This window comes from Pseudorca crassidens, chromosome 19 (genome assembly GCF_039906515.1).
Source record: "Pseudorca crassidens isolate mPseCra1 chromosome 19, mPseCra1.hap1, whole genome shotgun sequence".
In the NCBI taxonomy this organism is placed as follows: domain Eukaryota; kingdom Metazoa; phylum Chordata; class Mammalia; order Artiodactyla; family Delphinidae; genus Pseudorca; species Pseudorca crassidens.
In genome coordinates, this window is record NC_090314.1 from 50049448 (window position 1) to 50070914 (window position 21467).

General features: G+C 52.7%; 2 protein-coding genes across 3 annotated transcripts in view; both read right to left on the reverse strand.

The window, feature by feature from the left end:
- The window catches only part of ICAM2 (intercellular adhesion molecule 2), a 38735-nt gene extending 33205 nt beyond the window's left edge, over positions 1-5530 (reverse strand). Inside the window, exon 1 of the mRNA XM_067714128.1 lies at positions 5023-5530. The gene's annotated coding sequence lies outside the window, so the exon portion shown is untranslated. The remainder of the gene's footprint in view (positions 1-5022) is intronic.
- The window catches only part of ERN1 (endoplasmic reticulum to nucleus signaling 1), an 82841-nt gene continuing 62443 nt past the window's right edge, over positions 1070-21467 (reverse strand). Inside the window, exons 12-22 of one of the 2 annotated variants that reach the window (XM_067714123.1) lie at positions 18695-18886; positions 16396-16666; positions 15559-15649; positions 15106-15295; positions 13949-14048; positions 13517-13716; positions 9832-9979; positions 8651-8778; positions 6923-7046; positions 6420-6487; positions 1070-5818 (exon numbers count right to left, since the gene is read on the reverse strand). In XM_067714123.1, coding sequence (XP_067570224.1) covers positions 5609-5818; positions 6420-6487; positions 6923-7046; positions 8651-8778; positions 9832-9979; positions 13517-13716; positions 13949-14048; positions 15106-15295; positions 15559-15649; positions 16396-16666; positions 18695-18886 — 1722 coding nt within the window. In that variant the 3' untranslated portion in view covers positions 1070-5608. Of the gene's footprint in view, positions 5819-6419; positions 6488-6922; positions 7047-8650; positions 8779-9831; positions 9980-13516; positions 13717-13948; positions 14049-15105; positions 15320-15558; positions 15650-16395; positions 16667-18694; positions 18887-21467 lie in introns of both variants that reach the window. The other variant, XM_067714122.1, reaches the window with a different exon arrangement.

Below are 21467 nucleotides of genomic sequence, written 5' to 3' on the forward strand. Positions count from 1 at the left end.
CATCTGCACATATATTTAATAACCAAAACACTCAGAAGAAAAATCCTCTTCCCAGCCCTACCCTGACTCAGCATGAAAGCGACACACCCTACCTCAGTGCCCTGAGACTGTGGCCCCGGCCTGACCACCTGCTGGCCTCCCTCCTGAGGGCCCACACCTCTCCCTGTTCTCAGCAGCAGCTGAGGGTGCTACCAGCCAGTCCAGGACACCATCCCAACCCTGGATTAACAGCTCTGCGGGGAACCCAAGCAACAGGAAGCAGCCGGCAGGTGCCAACAGGGTCTTGAAGCCCCGCGTGCATCCAAGGACCAGTGCTTCAGACAGAGGGTGTGTCCACGGCTCTCAGGTGCACTCCTGGTGCCCACTGGGTGGGGGTGGGGAATGGGGGGATGGGACGCTGGTTGGCAGGCCAGAGGGGGCCAGCCTCCACGCAGAGCCTCTGCTACGCTGTCCTGGGGCCGGTGGGCCCTCGGGGTCCTCCTGTGAGCAGCTCCTTCCTGGTGGTGCAAGAGAAAGCAGAGCCTCCTCTGATTTCACCAGAGCGGATGGGGTAAGAGAAGGTGAGAGCATGTTGCCAGGATCCTAAAATCCAACAGACCGGCTGCTGAGCTCATTCCTTGGCGTCTGGGCAGATGTCTTATGTGCTTCTGACACGCACAGGTCACGGCTTTCCCGTAGCTGTGCTGGCTGAGTTACCTCCCTGGTGTTTTTCCCCTTGTGGATTTCCTGGTCCTATAACCTATTTACACCTGCCCCAAACCCTGCCTCATCAGGAGGCATGTCTGTCCCAACATGGCCACCTTCCTGGAATTCAGCCCAAATCAATACTTTGGGGGACTTCCTGCAGTGTTTCAAGGAAGCTTTGCCCACAGAAACTAAGAAGGACTCTCCAGCCCCCGGACCCTGCCATGAACACCAGCAAGTAAACACACGCACCTCTCCCGTCCATCCTCCCACCCGCTAAGCCCACTGCTCTGGCTCCACCAGCCAGACTCCCACCCAGGAAGACAGCCAAGAACGACCCCTGGTCTGACAGTGGTGGTCAAGCCTCGAAGAAGATGGAGCTGGCTTCCAAATCTAAAACTACTTTTATTTGTGGTCGGTTCAGCGTCAGGTGCCATTATCAATCAGCAGAATTATAAAACTGTACAGGAGGTACAAAAATAGGCCGTTTAACTTAGATACCCTCAAGCCATCAAGCTTTAAAAATACACATAAAAACTGTACAACCTGGCAGTTTATAAAATACAAAGCTAAAAAGAGGATTTCAGGTTCCACAGAGGATTGTATCACACAATTAACACAGACCCATCCAACAATTAACTGCCCACAGAGAAGACACAATGGCACAGAATTTAAAAAAAAAAAAAAATCACTTAAAAATTAACATTTTTACCCCAACCAAATTATTTATCCTTTAATGACAAAACTACTATAAGGCGTCCATCCTGTGGAAGGATACAGTATAACTTTTCCGTTTCCAGTTTTTAAATGGTCAGGGGTGTTGTCCAAAGCAAATCTGATGTGCTTTAAGCAAGTGCAATTGTCACTGGATACACTTCAGAGTAAAAATTAAATAAATATAAATAGGTTAAATAAATAGGTCACTGCAAAAAGAACGCTACCTAAGGTTTGCATCTGAGAATGCTGCAGAGTTGACCGGTAATGCTTTCTAGGTAAGCGGGGACTCCCCCGTCACAGCTTCTGGGACACTGAAAAGGAATACTGTACCCGCCAGAAACTCAAGAGCACGGGGTGAGGCGGGTGGGGTGGGGACTTTGGCTGGAAGTGTTGGTTAAGGCTGCTCTGGGGGGAGGCTCATCGCAGATGCTGTCTTTGTGGTTTTCCAATGAATACAGAGAGGATTTAAGTGCCGATAAAAAAATCAGGACCTGTTACTCGTGGAAATCACTGTTTCATAAAGAAAACCAAGTACAAGGACGAGTAGACACTTTGGTTTAAAGGATAACGGGTCCAACACTGGAAGGCGGAATTCTGGCTCATCTGTACAGGACACCTGGCAACTTTCTTCCAGGCAAGGCCAATGCGCCAGAGCACAGTTAACTGAAACAACTACTCCGGGATGGTGAAGGGTGGCCAAGGAAAAGAAACACTGGAAAATACGAGGAAGAGGGATTTCAGAAGCTAAATGAGCAGAGAGAAAGCTAAAGAGAATTTAAAGAGGCTCCTTACAGGCGTGCTGTGCTCTGTCTTCCAGCACAGAAGGCTGTGAAAACGGAACCAGCCCACCTTCCTGGAGGACTTCAAGGCTGAGGATCCGATGACCAGAGATGCACAATGAGAACAGTCCCGGGAAATCCAAGCCTGGCCACAGTCTACCTTCAGAGAAGAAAGTGGCCAAGAGGACAAAGCCCTGCAACCCAAAGGCCCCCCACACCTTCGAGGTCAGATCAACCACCAGTTCATCTCTTTCACTGCGGTGATAAATGAATCGCGTTCACACAAAACCTCCCCCAAAGCATCAGGGCGAGCTCTGATAAGGACCCTTCTTCTCCAGTTGGTGGAAAGGAAGCACTTTGCTGGACCCACTAACCTGTGGCTCTTCCACTGAAATACGTGTAATGGGTCGGAATAACGTCTCCCTGGGAAGAGCCTATGATGACTCTTGCACTGAGTGAGGGGGAGATGGGAGGGGACCTTTGCATCTGGGATTTTATACATCAGCCACCAGGTGGTTTAGTGACTTATCATGTAACACCAATGATTCCCAAGAGTGCAGACACTCTGGTGCCCAGTGACAGGTGGAGCTCTCTAAAAATTAAAGTTAAAAGGACTCAATAAGCAACATGAGAATTCTGGCAGGTGTGCCAAAGACAGATTCGATACAAGGGTCAACACAAGATTTAAATAGATTATGGTGTCCTTGGGATCCCTAACAGATGCGAATAAATTCTGTCTTAAAGATGAAGATGGTGTACTTGTAAAAAGTCAAACAGCCTTCAAAGAATCGTACTAAAGATCAAACAGCTCAGCAGTGACAGGACACGCGGCAGGTGCAGAACCCTCTTTTCGAGAAAGGAAGACACCTTCCCGCTGCGCCGAGCACAACAGGAAACCAGAATTCTAGAGACCAGGATGGGATAAACCAGATGGTGCCCACAAGAGACCTTTTCAAGTGGCCTGGAGGACTGACGGGTGACTGGGTTCCCAAAGGTGACGGAGAGAAGATGGACAGAAGGCAATCTGACCCCGGATCTGATGGGTGAAAACCCCAAACGCACGCCCTTCCCCACGCCCGCATCTTCTTTGCAGCACTGATATTTACTCACTGCCGTCTATCACTGGCTCATATGAAAGCCAAGGTTTTGCCTATTTTGTTCACCTGTGTCCCTAGCATGCGATATCCTGCCCAGCTCATACAGTAAGTGCTCAAATAAAATACATTGAATAAATGAGTTTGAGAAAGTTGGGTAGTTAAAAACTAGTATTGCAAGCAGAAAAGGAATTTTTAAAAAAGCTGTCCTGGAGGCAAGCTGGGCCAAAACAGAGAGATGACATAAACCCTGGGCTGCTGAGAATGACCTGGCTACTCCCCAGAGAGAACATTCAGCAGCGACCACGAGGCAAGGCAGCTGCCTCGCCAACAGCCCCGCCCCCCACTGCCCCCAGCACAGGAAGCTGACGGTCCTTTAAATCGCTCACGGCACCTTCTCCACTTCGTACTGTCTCACCGGTCAGGCCCGGCGGCAAAGCGACCTGCAGAGCCGCCACAGAACAGCGCGGGAGGGCGCTGGCTCAGGAGCATCAGAGCGGGGAGAAGAAAACCGTCCGGCTGTGTTCCTGAGAAACGGACAGCGTGGTACAAGACACCACGATGCTGACCAAGGATGCCGGGGTTCCCAGGTCTAAATGAGGTAACTGATGAGGTTTAAAGATGTAGGATAACATTAAAAGGAGAAAAGAAAAAAAAGTGACATTAGGCATTAGGAAAGGAAGGGAACTGAATTCTCCGAAGGCAGAATGAGCGCTTTTGATGAGTGGCCCTCATTCAAATCCACCACCAGAAAACGTCTTACAAGGAGAAGAAACAGCGATTTCTCTGTTAGTAAAACCAGACAGTAACATTCTTCCTCCTGAGAGGAGTCTCTGGGTTCACTAGGACCGAACTGCAACGATCCATTCCCCTGGCTGGAGAAAGCACACGCAAAACGCTTCCTTACGTGGTACCCTGACTGCATTTAACCTCTAAGCCTCTCGGTAGAGAAAAGACAGAGGAGTTTTTGACTAAAACTAAAGTTAAAAATTATATTAATTTTAGGGGGAAAAAACCCCATGGTATTCACATTATTTAGAGAATATTACTTTCATACATGTATATAGTGTTGCTATAACGTTTTACTCTTCAGCATTAGAGAATGTTCAACATACGAACACTCTTTCTGGAGGGGATGGGACTTTGGGTACCTTACAAAATAGAAGATGTATTCTATATCTTGCATTACTTCCTCACAAGCTTCAAGTTAAGTTCAGCTCACGCTAATGTAGCATTCTACAGTATGATCAAAATATAAAGTTATTAAAATCTGCCAAGAGAAACAGAAAAGCCTGCCCGAAAGTGTGTGGTGACCCTGGCCTTGGCCCTCTAACCCCTGGCCCGTCCTGCCAGCTCCAGGGACAGAGCAGCCTCATCGCCCACCTGCTGGCCAGGGCTCTCCCCGGGGGGCCACGAGTGTCCCGTTTGGCCTGCTCCCCTCTGGTCCCAAAGGCCTGTCCCTGCCGGGATCGGAGCTGCTTTCCTTCATAGCCAGGGGACTTATCACCTCCTGCCCCCAAATGCTCCTCAACATCCCCAAGCACCCCAGGGCACGACTCCACCAAAGGCCACCATTCAGGCCACCGGTGCCCTGGGCCACAGCTGTCTCAGAACGCAGCATCCTCTTTGTTTCTGAGAGACCCGCAGACACACACTCACCTTCCAGAGTTCCAGGCTGGCCTCTCCCCACACCGCGTCCCCACCCTCAAGGCTCTCGCCACCCCCGAGGAAACACTGGTTACAGTGACCTGGGAACCTGTGGGCGCGTCTGTGATCAGTGAGGCATCTCCGATCCCTGGGGATGACGCCCTCTGAAGGTCCTCCTCCTCCTGGGCACCCTCTCCTCCGGAGCCCTGCTTCTAGCGGAGGCTGCACTTAGTGCACCTCGGCCCGGCTGGTCCAAGAGAGAGACGCTCCCGGTCCCAGCACGTAGGCACCACTGAGGGCTCCCTCAGCTCTCTTCCTTAAGGGCCCACACAGTGGCGTCTCACAGGGAGTTTTAAAAGAAACGGAAGTCTGAAGCGAGTTTATCCAGGAGAAGGCAGAGGGTGCTCCCCTCTGCCTCTGGGAATGGCCCTCCTTCGCAGCCGTCCCCCAATGGTCAAGCTTTCACGGCCAATGTCTTCCCAGCTCCCTCGTGGGTCGGGAGGGGGGGCGCGGTCACGCCTCCCACTTTCCGGGGTCAGCATCCTCCCCTGCTGGCTGCAGAGCAGGCAGCTCGAGGCACTTGGCTTTGCAGCCTGGTCTCCCTGCTCGGCAGGAGACGCCAGGCTGTGGCTTGTAGAGACCAGGCCCTTGGTCCCAGCGGGGCCGCCGGCACGGAGGCCGCCTGGCTCAGAGGGCGTCTGGAGTCACTGGCGGCCGGGGCTCGGGGGGCTCGTGGTAGTAGGGCTGGAAGGGCCTCTCGCGGCGGCACAGCTCCATGGCACGGTAGGTGTGGGAGAGGAGGTGGGGGAAGCGCGACGTGAAGTAGCGCACGAAGCCGTCGGGAAGGGGGCCTAGCGTCTCCCGCACCTCCTCGGGCAGCTCCCGGTAGTGGTGCTTCTGTAGACGGGAGGGGGGCGACACAGACCCACGGTCAGCAGAGAGGAGCCCGCGGGACCCGGCAAGACCCTCGCTCAAGAAACACCGACCGTTAGGCCGCGTAAAGGAACCACCCACCAGCACCGGGCGCCGCTTCCCCTCCTTCCCGGGAGGCCTCGGAGCCGAGCGAGGCCTGCGCGGGGAGGGCGGGGCGAGGCCTGCGCGGGGAGGGCGGGGCGAGGCCTGCGCGGGGAGGGCGGGGCGAGGCCTGCGCGGGGAGGGCGGGGCCAGTCCCGGGCGGGAAGGCCCCCCCACCCCCACCCCGTCAGAAGGAGTTCATCTGTGCACATCCAGGCACCGAACAAGTCAGCAAAGGATGTAGCACCCGGGAGCCCGCTTCTAGCAGAGGCTGCACTGTGACCTGTATCCCCGCCTCAACATCCCTGGAGGGAAAGTTCATTCAGGGGAAGAAGCAGCCTCTAGTGTTTCCTGTGCAGCCGAGGCCTCCCAGCCTCTGTGAGGTCCTCATCCAGAGGGGCTGGAGGACCCCCAGAGAAGGGATATGAGCAGGGGGGGCTGCGCTGCGGCCCCGCCCGGACCGCCGTGTGCTCATAGCCCTCACCTTATTTCTCATGGCCCGGAGGAGATCTCGGACAGAGCCGCCTTTATAGGTTCTGAATTTACGCAGATCTACGAAAAAAACAAGGAAGGCAATGTAACAGACAAAACAGATTTCGAAAGAAAACAATTCCTGGGGCTCCTGGGGATCAAGCAATCGGACCAAATCATGACCTAACTCCATTCTTGTCACTGACAGGCGCACTTCCCCAGACTGAACCCCAGGGCAGCAGTGTTAGTCTGAATTCCACCTCCCTTTCTCACCTGCGATCAGAAATGACCGCCGAGGGCAAGACACCTGTCACTGACCTGTCACTCAGACAACTGGGACACACGTCAGAGCAATGGTGTGACCTGTATCCAAACCACAGGAAGCCTCAATCCCAGAAGCGGTATTTGGAGCCCCAAACGGCCTGGAGTTGCCGTTTCCACGTCTGCTTCTCAGAAACAGCTGCTGCTTTTGCACCGCTTCCACCAACACTGACCCCGGGGGCACCGCGAGGTCACCTGTCTGGAGGGGGACAGTGATGTTCTCCCTCCAGTCCATCTTCACCACAGCCCGCCCGCCGCGCTCCAGCTGCTTCACTATCGGGCCGTCTAGGGACTCCTTCTCTATCCGGTCACTCACGTCCTGGGAGGGAGACAGGGCAACAGGTAACAGTCAGTGTGCAGAGGCTCTGAGAGCCAGAGGACGGACACTCTGAGTGCCGGGACGGCCACCCCTGCCTGAGCCTGAGCCCAGAGCCGGGCAGCAAGCGTCCTGCCTTCTCCCCTGTCCATCACCTCTTCCCTGGGAGCAGCCCCGTCTGCCACTCGCTGAGGAGAGGCCCACACGGACCATCTCCACCTCAGACCTGCAGTGCCTCGCCCGTGTTTCACACATACATGCCACACAGCGCCACGTGTGCAAACCGTATTCATCGATGAACCAAAAAAAAAAAAAAAGGTCCATTTTGATTCGCATCCTGTGACTTTTGTGTACCCACTGGAACAGGACATGCTCAGAGCCATGACTGATGCAGGGTTGTCACTCCTCATTCAAACAATTAGGAAAGACAGATGAAGCCAAGACTTCTTTCAGAGGAGAAAAGCTGGTGACAAGAGTGTGGGCTCTGGAGGCCCCGGCCCTGGATCTAAATCCTGCTCGGGGTCCGAGGTATGCACCTGAGCACGGGCCTCTCTGAGCCCCGGCCAGTGAGACAGGTCCACCAAGCAGCCTCATGGGGCTCACGGGCCCAGCCACTCTGCAGCACGTGGGATCTTCCCGGACCAGGGCACGAACCCGCATCCCCCGCATCGGCAGGCGGACTCTCAACCACTGCGCCACCAGGGAAGCCCTGGCTTTTCTTTCTTTGATGAAGATGAAGTCAGACTGGCTGGCCGTCTAACTTGCAGTTGCGGGAAGAAAGCCTTGGTGGGGGGGGATTGATGGTCAACTCGGGTACACAGGGGGCACATGGTGCTGAGCCGCAACGTCGGTACAGCTAGTGACGCGGACGGAAGCTGGGGGTGTTCGCAAGGCACGTGACTTGGAGATACTGAGAGTTTACATCCTAACCCTGGTGGGGTGAAGGTCCCTTTGTGTGAGCTTCATTCCTGCTCTATGTCTTGTGATCATCAAAGTGACCTGGATAGGGACTTCCCTGGTGGTCCAGTGGCTAAGACTCTGTGCTCCCAATGCAGGAGGCCCAGGTTCGATCCCTGGTCGGGGAACTAGATCCCACATGCATGCCGGAACTAAGAGTTCACATGCCGCAACTAAAGAACCCACATGCTAAGACTAGGGAACCCGCGTGCCAAACTAAGACCTGGTGCAGCCAAATAAATAAATAAATAAAAAGGACATTAATCAAAAAATGTTAATAATATTAAAAAAAACACACACACACAACAAAGTGACCTGGCTAGTGTGAGGGTCCCTGGAAGACACCTGCCCTCAGACGTAATGTTATCGCACACTTAGAGTACAGTATAGTGTAAACATGGACTCTTATATGCACCGGGAAACCGAAACGTTCATGTGGCTCCCGTTATTGCGACATCTGCTTTATCAGGGTGGTCTGGAGCCAAACCCGGTCTGCCCGTATGGAGAAAATATATTAAAATGTCAACTGTGGTTATCTCTCGGTTATGGAATTACGGGGTCATTTGATCTTTGTCCTTTGCTGTAGTTTCTGGAAAAAAAACTGGAAAGGTTACATGAAAATTTTTGATAAAGAAAACAAATGTCTCCACCTGGAAGAACTGGAGCTGCTTTTCTAGGCTCCAGAAGAACGGGTGTTTCAGCACATGCTTCGCTGACGGGCGCTTCTGAGGATCCATTGCAATCATCTTCTCTATTAACTCCCGGGCAATAACGTCTTCTACAAAGGAGGAAAATAAACATGCGACTCGTTATTACCAGTCTAAAGCCACAAGCAAATACCCACAACCCTGACAGTCTGCATGCCCTGTGACTCAAGGTTCTACGGACAGGAACTCAATCCAATAACATAAGAGCTTGCACAAGACTTCAGCCAAGGAGAGTCCTCACTGCGCGGTTAGTGAAAAAGAGTGATTAGAAATACTCGATATCAGAGGCTCGGGTGACACCATTGTGCCTCCACACGCTGGACTGTGGGCCACCAGGATGACGTGCTGGCTGAATGCGGACGGACGCAGAGAGAGTCAAGATGAAGTTTAAAAACGGGTGTGCTGCAAAATACTATGCACTATTTAACCCCATTTTTATAAAAATATGCATACATGTCTAGCTAGATGATCAGAATAATAGATACAAAGGTATTAGGAGCAGTCATTCATCACTGTATAATGGGATTCTAGCCTTTATGCTAATCTGTTTTGTCTCCAGAGAATAAGGAAAATTAATCCATGGGCAAAACAGTAAGATGGTTTAAAGTTTTTCAAAAGGCAACAGTGGGGTGTCACGGGCCAATTATAATGCGGGAAACCCTGAAGTCAGGCAGAAAGACTTGTCAGCTGCGTGCCTGGAGAGCGAGGACCCAGCCCGTCTGTCCTCAGCCCAGGCCGCACGCGCTGACCACTGGCCCACACACGAGAGCCCAGTGTATGCAGCATGGCCTTTCCGTCTCCCCAAACGTCAGGGCAGGAAGGGACCTCAGATTATTTAACCCTCACGAGTCACAAGCTGGAAAACAGAGGTCCCCCAAGGGGGCCTTACCCAGGTCACACAGGTCATCGTGTGACCTGAAGGAACCCAGGAACTGCTTGGCTTTAGAAGGCGGCGCTTCGAGGACACCCTACCCAGCCCTCCACCAGCTCTGGACCCAGTCGTCAGTTCACTGAGGACCACAGGGCGAGCAGCTGGAAAGAAGGGCCTCTGGGGAGTCAGAGCCGGCCCCACTCCCACCCGCAGGGGCCGCTCCCGAGGCCCCCGAACGCTGCTGCCCGCTCACCGTGCTTCTCAGGGTGCAGGCAGTCCAGGCTGCAGGCGCCCAGGAGGATGTTGGCCTGCCGCTGCAGGGACTTGCCAAAAGGGTGGCTGCCCTCAGATATCACGTAGTAAAAGACGCAGCCCGCAGAGAAGATGTCCACCGTGTAGGTCTGAAAAGAAACTCGGGGCATCAGAGGGCTTCAGGGGAGAATTCTCATTCTAACTCAGCAGCAGAGGAGGGGGTTGTTGCTGCTGATTCTTCCACCTAGAAGGTGCCTTAGGAGAGCCGGCTGAAAGTTCTGATGGCCTCAGAGCAGTGCTGGGTGCCCTGCAGGTCCCACCCGAGTGCTGGAGGTCCCAGTGGAGAACTGGGCTCTGGACCCAATGCCTGCGATGCCTGCTGGCTCTGCCACTGGCCCTCGGAAGCCCCCTGGTCACTCTGCGCCTCAGCGTCCATGACCACGAAACGAGGATGACCCCATGGGGCTGTTGTGAAGATTAGATGCACACGTTAAGTGTGAAAACGGTGGCTCAAACCAGTGCTCGGCCCACAGGACGCTCTCTCCTTGCTGCTAGTTATTCTTCACCCAACCAGCATGCAACTCCTCGTGGGCAGGAATTTCTGTGCGTTTGCTTCCCTGTTGTCCCCCCAGGGACTTCCAAGGTGTCCACATATGACAGGTCTTAACACTGGGTTAATAAACGAAATAAAACCAGTTTTTGGTGGGAATACCTTGGTGGTCCAGTGGTTAGGACTTTGCACTTTCACTGCCGAGGGCGCGGGTTTGATCCCTGGTCAGGGAACTAAGATCCCACAAGCCACGTGGCGTGGCCAAAAAAAAAAAAAAAAGTTTTTAGTTCAAAAACAGTCCCAGAGAACATATGTATATGTATAACTGATTCACTTTGTTATAAAGCAGAAACTAACACACCATTGTAAAGCAATTATACCCCAATAAAGATGTTAAAAAAATAAATAAAATAGACCAAAAAAACCCAAAAACAGTCCCAGAAGAAGATTAGTTAACAAATTTCCAGTGAGCTCACTTTGATGTTATCTAATACCACGTCTCACTTATCCCGTGAAACCATTCCATGCCTACAGATGAAATGTGTGTGTATGACGCCTAGCATGTCTACATGGGGTGTTACACTGGGATGGTTCCCGAGCACGGCGTGGGTCCCTCACGTCAGGCCCCGCCACTCGGATTCTCCACCAGACAACGTGAGGCTCTAGCGAGAGAAAGCCAGGAGCTCGTCGCCTTCCTCACTGGAGAAAACACACCCTTCACAAGAGCCCTGTGAGGTGAGCAGAGCAAATGTCACCATCCCCAGATGAAGACACGGACAGAAAGGCTCAATGACAAGCCCAGGGTCACTGCTGGATAGCGACAAACCAGGACAAGATGCAGGTCTTATTCCCGAGCCCAGTCATCTTTGTTCTACTTCATCAGAATGTTCCTTAGGTGGGTGACAGATTCAGGACAGGAGGAACAAGTCCACCACCACTGAAGCGCTCACCTGGTGGCCACTTCTCACCTACTGACTGTGTCGTTAATGCTCTCCGTTTTCCGTTTCCTGCAGCCCAGGCTGCCTGACTCCCCAGCATCCTTACCACTCATGCTGCCCCCTGGGGGCTTGCGTCCCACATGCTGGGCCCCTCTGCCCCCAACCCTATGGGCTCATCTCTAGGCTCAGTTATGTTCTTTCCCAAACTCATTTCTGCCACTTGTCCTTGTAGTTTAAATACTCCATAAGCTGATAGAATACACGGGCCGCCAAGTCTGAGGTAAGCTGAATCTTTGGAAAGACTCAATGCGAGGGAGTTGCTACAAAAACTGCTGTGGAATTAGATGTGGGAGACTCAACTGTAAGCGACAGGACATAAATAGCTGAAAGCTAGGATTCTGCTTTCAAATCGCTTAGGAGGTGTCTGAAATGTCTGAGTCTCGATCTAGAAGTCACAGAAGGCATGTGAGTGGGCTGCATACAAGAGAGGAAACGAACAACTCCATTCAGTTGGACCCAAGTCAAAAAAAAGATCTTGTCTTACATCAAAGACTTCCTTAAAGAGTCACATGACTTACTTTAAGTCAAAATAAAATGTTTAAGGTGTGTATGTATTTCCTTATGATTTTTCATCGTAACTGACCTTTTTGATTAACTGACCAGCTGCGGTCCCCTGTGAGTAGGATAAGAGGCTCCACTGAATCTAATCTATTTTAGGATGGCTGATTCCATCCAAGTCTGATCAGGGAACGCCACATAATCCTCCAATGTCTTACTGGGCTAGAAAGCAAGGTGCTCAAACATGACTGGGCTCTCAGCAAAAGGATGCAGAAGCCAGCGTGAAGGGGCTCCTGCTGGCCAAACTGGAACAATCTGAGTACCAAAAGGAATAGGAACAAAACCAAAAACAAACAAAAATGAGTAAGGACTACAATGGATTATACTGCTATTTTTTTTAAATCCGTGAGTCCACAGAGAGAGAGAGAGAAAAGGAATATAAATAAAGTTCTTCTTTACAGAAAAATGTCAGCTAATAAATGTAGACTTTCTACGAATGCAGTGATTCAGGCAAGGATTGCCAATGGACGCTGAACCATCAGGTGGGTGACTGCTGGTGATGGGATATTCACACTCTGCCAGAGCATCGCCCCACACAGTCCTAACAAAGGGGAGATGCCAGTGTCCCCGCCTGCACCAGCTGCTTCAACTCAGCATCACCATTAGGGATGCAGTAATGGTACAACCCGACTGGGACTGTTCTTACCAAAAACACTTAACTTGAATCTAGTCAAGCCCTTAGACCTATGTCTAGTTCACAGGAATACAAGGAACAGGCAAGTTAAATACCACCAAGAGGAAATGAGTGAGCGAATCCCGAGCGAGGCATTCTACAGAGAAGTGCCCCGACTCTGCAAAGAGCCACCGTCGTGGGACAAGAAAGCTGGGAGAACTGTGTTGATGAAAGGAGACCGAATCAAGCGCCATGTAACAAACACACCTAATTGGGTCCTGCTTTACAGAAACCAGCTCTACAAGAGACATTTGGTGAACAACTGGGGAAACTTGAATATGCATTGAACACTAGGTATCAATGGAAACAGTATTAATGGCTGAGGTGTGAGCATGGGTAGGTGGTCAGGAGGTAGAAGGTACCTGTCCTTGGGAGGCGTGTGCTGAGGTGTTTAAGGTAAAGGGCTGGGAGTCCTGCCACTCATATTCGAATGGTTGCAGGAACAGACAGAGAGTGAAAAATACGGACGAATGTTGAATCTAGGTAGAGGTACAGAGGCATTCACTGCTCTCAATTTTCTGTATGTCTAAAAATTCTCAAAATAGAAAGCTGGAAAAACAAAAACAAATTAAAAACAGAATGAAAACTGGAAGCTTGCTCACCTTACGCAAGTCCTGATTTTCCAGTTGCCCAAAATAGGGGGGGAAAGGATTGGAAGAGTACGGGGGAAAAAAACAGACAACTGCCTACATTCACCCCTTTCATTCCTCTGGACAGGAGACAGTGTTAGAGTGCTGGCAGAGTGCTGCTGGGGGAGAAGCTCTCCGCTACAGAAACGTCCCTCTCCGGCAGTGAGTGCTCCAGCCCGCCCCCCCCCCCCCCCCCCCCCCCCGGGCCTGGAGGCTCTGAATCCCCCGGGAACAAGAGGCTGCTTCCGCAGTTTTCACAGAGCCACGCCTACACTCACGGGGTTCTCCTTGCAGTCTTCGCTCAGCATCTCCGGGGCGATCCAGCCTTCTGTGCCGGGTACCCCTGAGCGGCGGCTGAAGCTGTGTCTGCCCACTGCCAGCTTCTTACAGAGGCCGAAGTCGGAGATCATGGCCTTGATCCTGCCGTGTGCGCTGGGCATGGAGAGGAGGATGTTGTGTGGCTTCAGGTCTCTGTGAACTAACACAAAACTCCAGGTTAGTCCCGTGCTTGGACTCCTTCTGCGATGGGGATGGGCCCTCCTCAGATTCTCAACAGACCCGCTGCTGCCTGTAAAGGTTCTGGCTCTCAAATGTGTTAAGTCCTCTCTTTCTTCAACAACAGGGACCCCGTGAGGCAGCAAAGAGCTTCGACAGAGGCAAGGACCACCTGAGCAAGTTGTCCCCCTGCCTGATAAGGGGAGGCTTCTCACCGATGTTGAGGGAGTGCAGGTGGGCCAGGCCCGAGGTGGTCTGCTGCAACAAGGTGATGGGCTCCAGGCCGAGGTGGGCAAAGTCTTTCTGCTCCACGTACTGCAAGAGACACGAAGGCTGGGTCACGGCACAGGGCCCTCAGGACTTCGCTCCTCAGCATACCTTCTCTCTCTCTCTTTTTTTTTTTTGGCGGTACGCGGGCCTCTCACTGTTGTGGCCTCTCCCGTTGCGGAGCACAGGCTCCGGACGCGCAGGCCCAGCGGCGAAGGCCCACGGGCCCAGCCGCTGCGCGGCATGTGGGATCCTCCCGGACCGGGGCACGAACCCGTGTCCCCTGCATCGGCAGGCGGACTCTCAACCACTGCACCAGCAGGGAAGCCCTCTCTCTCTTTTTTTAAGTGATTCAATCTTATTTAGAAAAATTCGGCCTGAAGGTTTTTGCTTTAATAAACATTTGGTATCGGGTCAGCTCGTTTTCTTTGATCATATTTTAACAAACAAATGGGAAGTTTTACTGACAATATTCTCCGTTCAAATCCGTATTTTCCATCAGACTTTCTTTTCCCCTGAAAGACTGACTTAAACAAGCAAACAAACAAAGCTCCAGCTTACTAGTTTATAATGAGGTGACGAGAGGGGAAGGAACCCAAGTTCACTGCCTCCTACAGGTAAGCCTGCAATGAAGCCAAATGATACTGAAATATCACAGCTGCACAGCTTGGAAACTGCGCAAAAGGGGTTCAATGGATTATCTTAATGACTCAAGTCATCAACTAGCATCCCCCTAGCCCACACCAGCCCTGACCGGCGATGGGAGGAAGGATCGACCAGGTTTCCTGGAGGCCAAGAGGGAGAGAGGTACCAACTGCAACCACAGACTGCCCCGGGCAGCCGAGGGGACCACACAACTAAATCTGGGGAGAGGGAAGTGCTCTACATTTCCACTGTTGGTGGTTAAAATGGGTACATACCCTTGTCAGCATGCATCAAACCGTACACTGAAAACGAATACGTTGTATTGTAACCTCAATAAAGTTACTAAAAAGAAATTTAAAAAATAAGGAAACTGGCAGTCCCTAAAACTGCACCCGAGCTGCCGGGAGAAGGGAGCCGACGGTGGCGCTGGCAGAGCCGTCGGTGACCTGGGGCCACCCACCTCCTGCAGGGTGGCCGCGCACAGCTCGATGGCGATGTACTGGAACTGCCGGTCCCTCTCGGTGCAGAAGTAACGGATCACGTTTGGGTGCTCGTCCGACTCTCGCAGCAGCTGGACCTCACGGTCTGCGAAACTAAAACACTCGGGGAGGATCCTCTTGACGGCCACGTCGCGGTTGTCAAACATGCCACTGCAGGACGAGGAGCGGGGTTGGCTGTGGAAACGCCAGGAGAACCCTGGGCCTGCGGGACTCCTTCCACCTGATGCAGCGTCTGCCTCGAAGGCCTCATAGCCTGGGGGGCCCTGACCAACCGCCCAGCGGCCCTGCGGCCATCACTTCCCCCTGTGGGGAACTCTTCCATCTGGTCACTGCGATAACCCCACTGTGCCCCTGGAGCCGATGGGAGCTTGCATGTGAGGTGGTGAAGGCTCAGGGCTCTCCAGGCCACTCACCGGTACACAATTGTGCCCTCGGCTCCGTGGCCCAGGACGTCCTTCGGACAGAATGAGATTTTCCCAACTATCACCATGCTGGTTTCCTCATCTGGGACAGAACAGAAAAAAGGACAAACATAACCTAACAACCTTGAGGCTAGAGTGGCTACAAGCTTCCTGAGCTCAGACTGAGGGGCCCTGGAGAGCAGGAGCTGCTGGGCCCCCCCCCCCAGTCACGCCCAGGGCCACCTCCTCGCCTGCCCCTGCCCTCTGTTCCAGCTTTTACTTTCACTACTGTGAGGACAGAAGCCTGAAGACACGGCTTCTCTACAGATCCACCCAAAGGTCTGCACCGGAAACATGCAGGTAGTGCCGGGGGACGCGTGAGATGGAGAGACCAGTAGCAGAGTGTCCAGCCTGAGACTCAGGACTCTGAGGTCTCCTGCACTGGTTCCACACCAATCCCCTCAGACGATCGGCCCTGACCGCCGGCCTGAGCCCCCCTCCCGCACGAAAGCAGACCAACAGCTGCACCTTTGCACGTGGCCACCGGCCGGCCTCAGGGGCGCTCTCGAACCAGAGGGCCAGTGCACCTCTGGTCAGCAGCGACTCTCAGCCCTCTGTGCAGCAAGATGGAGGGAGGGCCACAGTGGCTCCCTCTGCGGGGCAGAGGCCTCGGGATGGGGCAGAAGCCCCGCCCCCGGAGTGGGGGGGGAGGGGGGAGACCTCGGTGAACCCTTGGGAACAGCACTTCATAATCCCGTGGAGACCCCCAGGAAGGGCATGGGGCTTTACGGTCCTCAGGTCGTGCTCCAGCGAAAGAGAAGGCGGCACCAAAATGGCAACTCGCTTTACCCTCGTCATCCTGCTCCGGGAAGGGGCTGGTGGCAGCCCTGGAGGTGGAGCCGCTGGAGTGGAGCGAGTGGTTGGAGGCTCTGGGAGACGTGCTGGGGCTGCTGGTGGCCGAGCTCTCCGAGTACTGTCCGCACGAGTCCAGGAGGTCGGTGTCCTGAGCTGCGACATCTCCAGGTGGGTGGAAGGGCAGTTGCTGCTGTTGCAGGAGCTGGATCTTCTCCAGTTCCTTCTGAAACTGCTGGTGCTGGAGCTGCCGCTGCTGACGTCGGCTCTGGGAAGAGAAACCCACAACCCGGCCAGTGCAGCCCAGCGCCCAGCGCGCAAGCGGGCGGGACGGGGCAGGCTCCTGCGGCGGAGGAAGAGGGGACACTTGAGGTGACCCCACGGGGCAGGACGAGACCAGTGAGAAGGCCGCGGGGGGCAGAACGTGGTCAGCGATCGGAGCTCTTCCTGCCAGTTAGACTTCCCAGTACAGCCCATCCCCCAACTGGAGGGGCCCTTCAGGGGCAGCAGAGGAGGATTCCACTGGAGGTGGAGGGCTGGGCCAGATGGAGGGGGGTTCCAGTCAACTCTACAATTCTGGGACTTTTATGAAAGTCTGGGGGACTTCCCTGGCGGTCAAGTGGTTAGGACTCCACACTTTCACTGCCGAGGGTGCGGGTTCAACCCCTGGTCGGGGAGCTAAGACCCTGCATGCCCCACGGTGCAGCCAAAAAAAAAAAAAAAAAAAAAAATCCACAAAAGTCTGGGAATTGTTGCAAGAGTGAAACCAAACAGGAAGAATGGGTACCAGGTGGCTGAGAGTGTGGTGGACACAGGGAAAACCCAGGCTTGCTGTCTACCATGGCCGTGCACATGACAGAGGTTGGCGCACAGATCACCAGCAGTGCAGAGGCGGGGACGCCACTGGGGCTCGGGGCCACCTGGCCATCTGCCCACAGCTGCACAGCCAGGATGTGGCAGAGCGGGGCTGAAACACAGGGAGCCTGGTCAAGGTTCCACTCCCATTTCATCATGCTGCCTTCCCCACACCCCACACTCTTCTCATTTAGTCTGTACAATTCATTCCATCATACTTTGAAGTGGCAGCGACCTGTGATTATTAATTACTACCCCATGCGTGGGAAGGTGGCTGCAGGGATGGGTGTGTAGCCAACACCACACCCACCTGGGAGTTTTCTAGAGATCTCGCTCTCTTTCTTTCAACTTGGGTTGTAATCCTGGAAATTCCATCTACTAGCTGAGTTACCTCGGGAAAGTTATTTAACTTCCCAGAGTCAAGTTTCTTTATTTGTGGGTAGGGGATAGATAAGAATAAGAACTGGGTGAGGCTGAAAAAAAAAACAATGCAGGTGGACACATTTTGAGTACCACGAAGGGCCTGTCATCCTCATTCCTCCACGGGGATGTGAGCTTTTGGAGCACTTGTGTGCTGAGGTGGTAAGGTTTCAATGCTCCAAGCATCTTGATGAAAGAATATTTCTCCAGGGAATTCCCTGGCGGTGCGGTGGCTAGGACTCTGTGCTCTCACTGCCGAGGACCCAGGTTCAATCCCTGGTCGGGGAACTAAGATACTGTTAGCTTTAGCTGTGTGGTGAGGCAAAAAAAAAAAGAAAGAAAGAATATTCCTCCAGAATATTTTATCCAACCCACAACCTACTCAACTATGTAATTTTAGCCACTTATTTCCAACTAGAAAGTCGAAGGAATAACCGTGCCGCCTTTCTCACTCTATCTGATATCTCTAACAGGCAGGTTTCTTTTTTTTTTTTAAGATTTTAAAAATTTTTAATGGGGACCATGTTTAAAGCCTTTATTGAATTTGTTACTTTATTGCTTTTGTTTTATGCTGCAGTTTTTTTGGCTGTGAGGCACGTGGGATCTTAGCTCCCTGACCATGGATCAAACCCTCACCCCCTGCACTGGAAGGCGAAGTCTTAACCACTGGACCGCCAGGGAAGTCCCTAAACAGTTTTTAAGGGAGGAAAGTTTAATAACAGATTTTCATGTATTATGTGTAGTCTTAAAAAAAGAAAATACACTTTTTAAAATGATTTGCAAGCAAGGTTTCCAAATCAGTTTTTACAAACTATAAGATGTAGGTACAAAATTGTCCTTTCCTGAGAAGTGAGTGTCTCTTTAATTACAATGTGTTTGAAGATAAGCCAATATTGACTTTTAAGTGGGAAAAGAAATGTATTTGCTTCTTTGCCACCTTTGTCTGGACCTCACTAACATCGGGTGATGGGCAAAGGTTCAGAAACACGTGGGAGGGGAAAGGGAAGGCGTGGAGCTTTACCAGGGGGTAGGTGATGATGAAGGCCACCCAGCCAATGAGCAGGAAGGTGCTCAGGATGATGGTGGCCATGTCCTTGAGCATGGAGTCCACGGGGGCCTCGGGCCTGGGCGGGGCATGAGCGAACTTCTCTTCCACATCTGGAGAAACTGTGGTAGGTGCGTTTTCTGAAGTCTGGTCAACCAGGTCGATAACCTTGCATGGGAGAGAGTGGCGACATCACTGCACAATTTCTAGTCAGATATAAATGAGCCAAACAACGAAGAGAGGCAATGACTATGTACGAGGAACGACTACGCTGTGGAACATGCTGGATTGTTTAAAGCCCACCCCAAGACCACAAACCAGATAATTGCTGCCTTTTTCAAAGCAACTGCCTTGGGAGGCTATGCCCTCTTGCAGTGATAGCATCATTACTCAAAAACGGTTTTTAGAGAAACACTTTTGAAAGTGCCTTCAGATACTACATTCTTTTGAAAATCCTTATTAAAGGCAAAAACATCCTTTCATGGTAGATCTGATGTTTGGGGGAACTCTGAACTCATAGGTAACAAGTCTGGCGGAAGGTTGGTAGTCAATTTGGTAACAGCATTTCACATTAAAAAGGAAAACCGCACGCGCGCGCACACACACACACACACACACACGCACATGCGCGCACACACAGCTACAAAGTAATAAAGCAGCTTTCTTGTGTGGTTTGTAAACTTTCAGTGCAACTCCAAACACAAAATCACGTATTCAAACAGTCCACTATTTTTCAAAGTTTTCAGAAAGCATCAGAACCCTCTGTTAGAGCCCCGAATTAACTCAGATAAAGTGGAGCTTCTGCCGAAGCACCTCAGAATCTCTAGGACTTCAAGAAAAATGCACTGATTTGTTCTCAAACATCTGCTGTTCCAGGTGTGCCATTATCACTTGCTGGTGAAATGCACACGCAGCCTCCTTGGCGTCCCACACGTTCACAATGTTCACCGCCCAGACTAACGCAGTGCCCTGCCTCCCTCTCCTGCAGCCCCTCCCGCAGGGCGCAGGGGCCTGTGGCTGGTGGCAGCTGAGCAATGTTTGCTGAACACGTGACCAGAGACAACACTCATTTAGTTATATTTGCTCACGTGTGTTTGTTTTAAAAAGTTAGTCTTATTACCAGATAAATGCACCTCAGAGTACTTTCATGGACTTTTAAAGGACTCTGTTCAAAATTAAACGATGAAACAGGAAAATCTCAACTACAGCCATCTCTGGGTGTTCGGTTACGGGTATTGTTTAATTTTCTTCTTTAAACTTTTATTATTTTCTAAGTGTTCAATGACAAATACGCTTGGCTTTACTCAGATCAAAATCAGATCAAGATTTTAGGGCGCCAGTGCTATCTCCAACCTGGCTCCCTCCAGAGATGCGGGACAACTCAGCGCACCCTGGAATCTTAAACATCCATGTGATTTTCTTCTCCTTTCTCTCTGGATAAAATCTAAGTCTCTAATGCGAATCTGACGCCATCACAGCCCTCACATCAGCCAGCCGCTCCCCTGCTCCTCTGACCCTGCCCACGGCCCCTTCTCAGGCCGGGACCGCACAGCAGGGCTGCAGGAACCGCCAAGCCCGAATGGTCGGACCCCCAGCCCGGCTCCCACAGCCACCCTCCGGCCTCCCCACTGCTCCATGCCCCAGAAGGCTGCCCACCTGGGCAAAGCGATGGGCTCCCTGCCCCCAGTTTCCGGCAAGGACACCAGCAGATGAGACAGAGCTGGAGTTCTGTGGGGCTGCCAAGCGTCTCATCTGAAGCTCCAGGCTCCTGGTCTGGGGCCCGATCCACTCCCTCCCCACACGCTTCAGGCCCAAGTACGCTCAGAGAACCCCAGAACTGCCCACAGTGTGAACGAGAACTCCCCTCGAATCATGCTAGCCTGGCTGGCCATCTGCCTCCAGCTGAGACCCTGACAGCAGGCTGTCTCCCAGGGCTCAGGAGGGCGGCCTGGGCCAGGGCCTCCCCGCTACTCCACACCCATTCTGTGGGTGCCCTGGGTCCCTGCCAAGCAGGCCACTTTCAACAGGCCATGCCTGCCTTAAGAAAACCTCAGTCTCCCCACCTGCTCTCTTTGTCGGCTCTTCGCTTGCTGCCCGGCTTGGAATACGGTTCCTCTGTAGCCGTGTGATCCCATCCCCTGCCCCCCGTTCCCCACTGGACATTCTTGGATGCAGTCAGGCTGTCTCCTCAGCCCCAGAGCTGGACATGCAGGGCTAGCCCCCCTCCAGGCCTTTACCTCTGCATGCTCCCCTCCAGCGCCCACTGCCTCTCCCACAGCCTCCCGGAAGCCCCCTTCCTCCCTGTCAGTCCTCAGCACTTTGTTTGCTGTGGATTCCCGTGTACCACTCTCCCCTCCTGAGTGGACTGCAGGCTCTAAAGGCAGGACAGGGCTTCCCTGGTGGTCAGTGGTTAAGAATCCGCTTGCCAATGCAGGGGACACAGGTTCAAGCCCTGGTCCGGGAAGATCCCACATGCCACGGAGCAACGAAGCCCGTGCGCCACAACTACTGAGCCTGCGCTCTAGAGCCCGCGAGCCACAACTACTGAAGCCTGCGTGCCTAGAGCCCGTGCTCCACAACAAGAGAAGCCACCGCAATGAGAAGCCCGCACACCGCAACGAAGAGTAGCCCCTACTCGCCGCAACTAGAGAAAGCCCGCGCGCAGCAACAAAGACCCAACGCAGCCAAAAATAAATAAATAAATAAATTTATAAAGGCAGGACAAATGCCTTATCCCCCAGCACCTGAC